Genomic DNA, 6,953 nt, shown 5'->3' with positions numbered 1-6,953 from the left:
GACTTTGCTCTCAGACTTGCAGGTTCCAGGTGATAAAGGTGCAAACCATTTCTAATTCCAAACAAATCTTCAGGACACCAGAGTAAACCAGCCCAAGAGTTTTGTTTTGATTTGAATCTCAGCCATAAAGCAGAGCAGACGGACGGCTCTCCTTGGCTTCGATGGCAGTATGCAATTTGTATTGTATGTGTCTTTTAATATATATGTATATATATATGACTCAGTCTGTCCAAAGTATATGTTATACTTGTTTTTAGATTATGGTGCAACTGACTATATTGATATATTATTTATTGAGTGCTGAGTCACCATCTTATTGGTGATAAATATTGCATATTATCCAGGAGTGCAATGTATATTCCTTTAGATTGCTGAGGCTTGATTGCTGTGGTAACAAAAAATGCCCTGAAATGTATTTATGAATGGCCCCAACACACAGAGTCAGAATTTATGGGAATGATGTAGCACTTGCCTGGGGCAAGTAAAATAAAGCCGTAGGCAGAGAATTATGGAGTTTGCCCAAAAGGCAAACTGCTGGAAAGAGAGAGAAACTACCTTTGCTGTATTTAATGTCATTTTCTGAACAGATCTTTGCTGTCACTGCAGTGTTTCTATTGAGGCAGATCCACAAGGGCCTGAGCAAGTCAAGTTTGAATTACCCATTGGGGAGTAAACAACTTCCAAATTCTTACCTTCCCAACAAATCCTTGGGTCAGGGTTGAAATTTCTCCCTCTGATATGTCAGTGTTCTGGAAAACCCCTATTCCCGAGCAATGAGGTCAGTGCTGGGCATCCCGAAGGACAGGGAGGAGCCAGAGCTTTGCTCGCCAACTCACCCAGATCCAGAGCTGTTCCAGGAGGGGTTTCCCAGGCAGGAAGTGTCAGTGGGAATCGTGGTGTGTCCGAGTGTGTGAGGGTTGGTCTGTGGTGCCCTTGGGGAGGGAAGGGGCAGCGGTGCCCCCGGCGCCGCTCCGGCTCAGCCCCCGCATCCGTTGTGGGAGCAGTTCCAGCTGCTGTGGGAGCAGTTCCAGCTGCTGTGGGAGCAGTTCCAGCTGCTGTGGCAGCTCCAGGGAGCTGGGCTGGCGCTGTGGCCGTGCTTCCCCTGTTTTAATTCCACCTGGGAATTTAATTCCCCGTGGCAGTGTACCCATCCCTGGGGCAGTCTCTCTCCCTCTCCCGGGACACGGCTCCTGGCGCTGCCTTGGCATTCCACATCCCAAACTCTACTCCCAGGACCAGGCATGACTTTCCAAGCACAGTTCCTGACATTTGTATGTGGTCCCCCTTTTAAATTGTTTTAAAAAAATTTTGTATATGGAGGATAAAGTGCTTATATATTTATTAAAAATCCTTTATCTTATTTCAAATTATTATTTGGTGAAGAAGGGGTTTTTCTTTTGGGGGAGGGTTGGGGAGGGGAGGTAACTTTTAACCTGTCACTTATAAATGAAGCCCTGATTAATCCTACAGAAAGGTACTATTAGTAACTAATGGGATGTCTCTGTTTTATGCTTTGTACATGACAAATCCATGTGTTACATTTTGTTTTCTATCAAAAGATTTGGGCATCTGTCTTCAACCAAAACCAGAAAAAAAAAATAAACTGTGATTTTATTTGTTGCAATACATTTGAAATTTCAAAGGGTACTTTGGGGCTCAAAATTAGGATTTCTAAGTCAGTATGTGCATTTCACGTAATAAAGCTGTTAATGGTGAGCAAAGTATTATATACTAACTAGATTTTTTCCACATCTGTATAGTATATTCTATGTATTTTGTGGTATTGAGATTATAGAAAGTTTAGTGTCTGAAACATGCGTTTAATGTGTATTTTTAAACAAATTTATGGCAATTAAAATATTTGGAGAAAAGGGTATCACATTTCAATTTGTAAAGATCTTTTTAACTACTGTGTCATTAAAATGCTTTGTACAATGCAAAACTGTAACTGGAGAAACTAAGTTTAATAAATATCAAATAGATTTTCTGTATTAAACTTCCAACCCCCTGTGCTTTTATCTGTTTTGTGGGGCCTTCTCCTCCCTGGAAGGGCATTTTTAGGCAGAATTTTCTTTCCTTGATCCTATTGCTCTGTGAAACAAAAGAAAAGTAGCATTCAGTGTGTGTGTCCAGACTTGAATTTTTTTTTTTTTTTTGTCTTTCAGCCTCCAAGTCAACATCCAGCAGATCAAAACAGCATTTTGATCAATTTATTTTAAGACAGGAGATAAGGTCAGTGGCAAAAGTCAGTCTAGGACATGTATTTTCAGTAAATTTGATTAGAAGTAAATAGTTTTCCAGTTATCGCTGAATATATTGGGATATTGGAATTGCTATCAGTATTATCAGTTTGCCTCCCTCTTTCTAACAGGCCTTTATCTGAGGGCTGATAAGAGCTGGATTGGGAGGAGATTGGGAGGATCTACTTCATGCTCTTGCCAGGTGGAAGGATAAGTGTCCAAAGTCTGGCTGGAGCTGAGCCCCAGCTCTGTGCTCACCGTCCACTTTGCTCGAGATACAAGGAAAACCAAGCTGCTTTACTGAATATATATTTTAATTCACACCTTCAAATAAATAATAGGAAGCATTACAAAAAAACCAAACGAGCAGGAGATGCAGAGCCCTTTTATTGAGCTTGGCCAGAGGCCTCCTGAGGCGTGGCTGTGGGAGGAGATGCTCTCGAGCTCTTTGAAGTCCTTTTATCAGCACATGTGACAGAAATATTAAATACTCTGATTGCTCGAGGCCCTTCCAGCTCCTCAGCAGTCAATAAATACATCCCAAGTGCGTGGAGCATGGTCAGCAGTAACAGTGCAGCCTGTGCTTGGTGCCAGCTCACGCTGAGGCCGTGGAGAGGAGGCAGCGGTTTTTCCTGGGAAAAAAAACCATCATGAGGCACTGAGGGCTGGGGCTGCCCCTGCCAGGCTCAGCCCAGGGGCCCAGGTACCTCTCTGTGCCCCTGTGCCAGCAGTGCTGGTTTCAGGCACACTCTGTTCCCCTCAGCTATTCAGTCCTGATACAGTTTTGGTCTTTGCTGCTGCCCAGGGCTGTAGGCTCATTGCAGTGAAGGGATGGGGAACAGCTGCAGTGCTGTCCATGGGCTCCTTTCTGGCTGTACCTCCTGGAGCTGCTGTTCCAGCTCAGCTCTGGGTCAGCAGAACCCAGGGATGCGTTTCAAACACAGCATAACAGCCCAACTACCCTTTCCTATTTACTTACTTACCCTATTTATTTATAATATAAAATAAACTTATTTCGAATAATATTCATTAATAATAGGATATACTTACACATTACTGCTATTCACATATAGTAGAAAATGACTGTTTTCTATCCTGTCTCTGAGTGCTCGTGTATGTGTACAGCAGGTGCCACACAAAATCACCTTTCAGTAATTAAGTGATAATTTTAACTAATCAATTTAACTATATGTAGTTGGACAATTTGCTCATGTCTAGTGAGAGCTAAATAGCTTTTTATATTGTAGTTGTTTTTTAAACTATGAGCTTAAACAATCACGTTAAAGTGATTAATTTAGGGTAAGATATTAATACAGGCTTTTTCACTTTTCATTAGTACATGCTTTAAAAGGAAGGATTAATGGTAAGGTCTGTAAGTTGCCCAAAAGCTGTCTGGAGCCCTCTGTTCCCTTTGCCCAGCCAGGTTATTTGGGGTTGCAGTGAAAGGACTGGGGCTGGCACTCAGGAGACCTGGACTCTGCTCTGTTTGCTCTGCTTACTAAAGAGTCTGAGTCTGTTGCCCCATCCCTATTCCTGGTATCTTTTTTTATGCACAGAGTGACCTCTGGATCCCGTTTGGATGAGCCCAGGCGGGAAGTTCCTCTCCATCCCAGCACGCTGAGCGTGGTTACCTGCAGAGCATGGTGAGGCACTCGCTGTTGTCCCTGCACGAGGCTCCGATGGGTCTCAGGGACACCCCTCTCCAGAAGGGCGTCATCCGCCGCTGCCGGGGACTGCGGGGCTGGCTGTGGGGCTGGCTCAGGGACAGGGACACGCCGTGGGTCTGAAACAGAGCAGGGTGCCTGTTAGGATGTGTGGCAGCTGCAGCGCTTCTGTGTTCTGCTGCTGAGGTCAACAGACTTCATTTTAAGTGAAGCACTTGAAATCTCTCTGGTTTTCAGATCACAGCACCCTCTGGTAAAGCGTTGCTTGCAGCCCAACCCCAAAGAAGTATGGACCAAAATTAATGATGGTTTTAATCTTCTTGGGAGGGAAGGCAGAATCACTGGCTGAGCTATGGCTCAGAGTAGCCCAGTATTCACTAGGCAGTAACTCTACATTTTCATGATGCTGAATCCTCTAAAAAGCCCTGCTGTCACCTCTTAACTCCTGCCAGTTGTCCATCCAAATCATAACAGCTTTTATGGACTGCCTGTCCTTTGAATTAGCCCTTTAAATAGTTTATTTCAGTAGTATCTCAGTTTACCTGGCTGAGCAGCAGTGAGCAGAGCAGAAGGGCTGCCATCACTTTCCACCAGTGCATCTTCCCAGCGGGAGCTGTCACTTGGAGCAGCCGTGGGCGGAGGAGGCACGAAGAGCTCCAGTCAGGACTCCCCAGGCTTTCAGCTACATTTTTATAGACTTCATTCTCTTATCATTACATCAGGTGCCAGTTATTACAGGACCAAAGTTCGCTTTGGAGCAAGAGGGAATTGCTAAGTCTACATCTGCTGCAGTGATCTGGTTCAAGGCCTGGCTCAAGCTAATGATTTACTCCGCTTCCACTTGTACTTTGGTTAGTTGTGCTGACCCCTTGTGCCAACTGTTCCTTTTTTTAAAGCCCACCTAAGATGTTACCAGAACCCCATGGTCTATTTGTAAGCAAAGGGCGGGGGGGGGTGGCCCAAATTACTATGGTCAAGATCAAAATCCTTATTTAACTTCTGTAGCTCTGAGTTAGCCAACCAGGGGTAAGGATTGTCTTGCCAAGCTGATTTGGAACAGACAATTGTGCTTTTGATTTGTTTCTCACTCATGGTACGTGAAAGAACCACAAGGAAGTTGCTTAAGCTTTTATTTCCAGGCACACAGTGCTCAAAAAGCAGGTGTAACACTTTCCAGCTGGGTTTGGGAATGTAAATTGTGTGATAACTCAGAGAGCTCTCCTCCCAGGAATCCAAAGGTGTCAAAGATAATCATCTCTAGGTAGATAATGAAAGAGGCTGCTCAGGGCTTGTCTGGAGCTGAGGAGCTCTGGTGTGCAGACTGTGGTTTCCCTGGATGAGCCATCTCTGCCCCGAGCTGTGTCACTCACCATCAGGCTTCCAAAGGTGCCAGCAGCTCCCATAGAGATGGAGGGGCTCTTTGTCATTGAGAGGAAGCTTCAGTTTTTCCATTGTGGAGTGAGATTGCAGCAGCAGAGAAAAGTGTTTGAGCAGAGGTGATACCTCTCATCTCCTGTGCTTACACACTTGTGCTTGTCCCACTGTCTTGCTCCTCCTCACCTGTGGGATCTTGTGGATCTCGTTGGGTGGAGCTTGGAGCAACCTGGCCTGGTGAAGGTGGGGGGAACTGCAAGAGCTTTAAGGGCCTTTCCAACCCAAACCATGCTGTGGTTCTGTCTGGCTCCCACATCTGTCCCATGTGCCCCACATCTGTCAGGTCAAGATATCTGAGATTGCCAAGAGACAGAGAATTCCAACTTACTTGTGTCATTGTGTGCAGGTTTTGGAACACACTGTTTTAATTCAAGTAAATACTTTATAGATAAACTAATAAGTGTATAATGAACTGTGTTTTAGCTAAATTGTAAATACAGATTTGGATGTCACAGGCTCTATTTCTGTGATTGCTTAATATGAAGGCACAAGTGCCAGCGTGGAGGGCAAGTGACTTAGATTAAGATAATGCCGTGATGTCAGATGACTACTCCTTAGCCCAAATTTCACTGGGATTAAATTAAAAACCTTCCCAGCACAGTCTACAACCACTATTGGATTATTCCCTTCCTAGGTTGGTTCTTACACACCTTCCTCTGCCTTATTTGTTTTGCTTCTGTGGGAGGAGGAAGCAAAATTTTCATTATTTCACCTTCCTGGATGTTAAAAAGGGAAGGAAGTGGGACAGTAAATCATGTCAGACAATTAGCTGAACTTAAAAAGTTTATTTTATAATTGGCTGGGAATTTCTCAGTTGTTTTTCCCATGGAGTCCTTTCTTTTCATGCACCTGAGTTCTAATTTCTGCTGTTTCCACCAGGCACTAGTGTAGAACAGAAAGGAGGACAAGGCAGCAGCCGGAGCCCTGACTTCATCCCTGGAGCACAGGATTTGGAATAGCAGCAGAGCCTTCTGTAAGTCATCATCTCTCAGCTTTTTTGGCTGGGGAAGGCTGGTACTCTGTGATGATACATCAGAATTGCTGTGTCCTTCTGGGTCACTAATAGCATCAGACTGTCCCTGTCAGGCAACAAACTGCTCAGTGCAAGAAACTGGGGAAAAAAGTACAACTGAGCCAGTCCTGTCCATGCCCACAATTCCCGGAGGCCGGTAAGAGGCCATAGCAGAGATGTGAGAAGAGACACAAAATGTTGCTCTGTTGCCACTTCTAATAGTTACCCAAAAGAGAACAGAAATAAATAAAATGAGTGAAAACTTTTCAAGCACCTTGTTCAGATTCTGAAATGCCCATGGGCTGAACTCCCACTGCTGCAGGTCTGGCAGGAGCCATCCCAGCTGGGAATGGGGGCTGCATCCCAGGTAGAGGGTTGGGATGGCTGGGTAGGGTCAGGATGGGTGGGCACGATCACAGGACGGCGGGGCAGAGTCGGGATGGCTGGGAAGGTTTGGGATGGGGCAGGGGATGGCCAGGCAGGGTAGCAACAGACTGCTGATGTAGCAGCTCAGTGCTGACCCTGCCCATTGGCGCTGGGCCTGTCCCTCCATGCTGACCCTGCCATGGGACTGACCCTGCCATGGGACCGGCTCGCCGCCCC

The 6,953-nt window shown here is 45.4% G+C and overlaps 1 protein-coding gene and 1 long non-coding RNA gene across 2 annotated transcripts; one reads left to right on the top strand and one right to left on the bottom strand.

Annotated features, from left to right (window-relative positions):
* Positions 1 to 2,587: 2,587 nt before the first annotated feature.
* LEAP2 (liver enriched antimicrobial peptide 2) lies at positions 2,588 to 4,529 on the bottom strand. Its single transcript, XM_008629017.2, has 3 exons — positions 4,447 to 4,529; positions 3,872 to 4,023; positions 2,588 to 2,872 (listed from the first exon to the last, which is right to left on the bottom strand). The coding sequence occupies exons 1-3, from the start codon at positions 4,501 to 4,503 to the stop codon at positions 2,836 to 2,838; spliced, it is 246 nt and encodes an 81-aa protein (XP_008627239.1). The 5' UTR covers positions 4,504 to 4,529; the 3' UTR covers positions 2,588 to 2,835.
* Positions 4,530 to 4,667: 138 nt separating this feature from the next.
* Positions 4,668 to 6,615, top strand: LOC108445180. The gene is made up of 2 exons (XR_001859935.1): positions 4,668 to 4,755; positions 6,218 to 6,615. It is a non-coding gene; the product is annotated as an uncharacterized LOC108445180 (long non-coding RNA).
* Positions 6,616 to 6,953: the final 338 nt, after the last annotated feature.

This window comes from Corvus brachyrhynchos, unplaced genomic scaffold, assembly GCF_000691975.1.
Source record: "Corvus brachyrhynchos isolate BGI_N302 unplaced genomic scaffold, ASM69197v1 scaffold21, whole genome shotgun sequence".
Classification (NCBI taxonomy): domain Eukaryota; kingdom Metazoa; phylum Chordata; class Aves; order Passeriformes; family Corvidae; genus Corvus; species Corvus brachyrhynchos.
The sequence above is the reverse complement of the archived record's forward strand: the minus strand, read 5'-3'. Positions and strand labels throughout refer to the sequence as shown.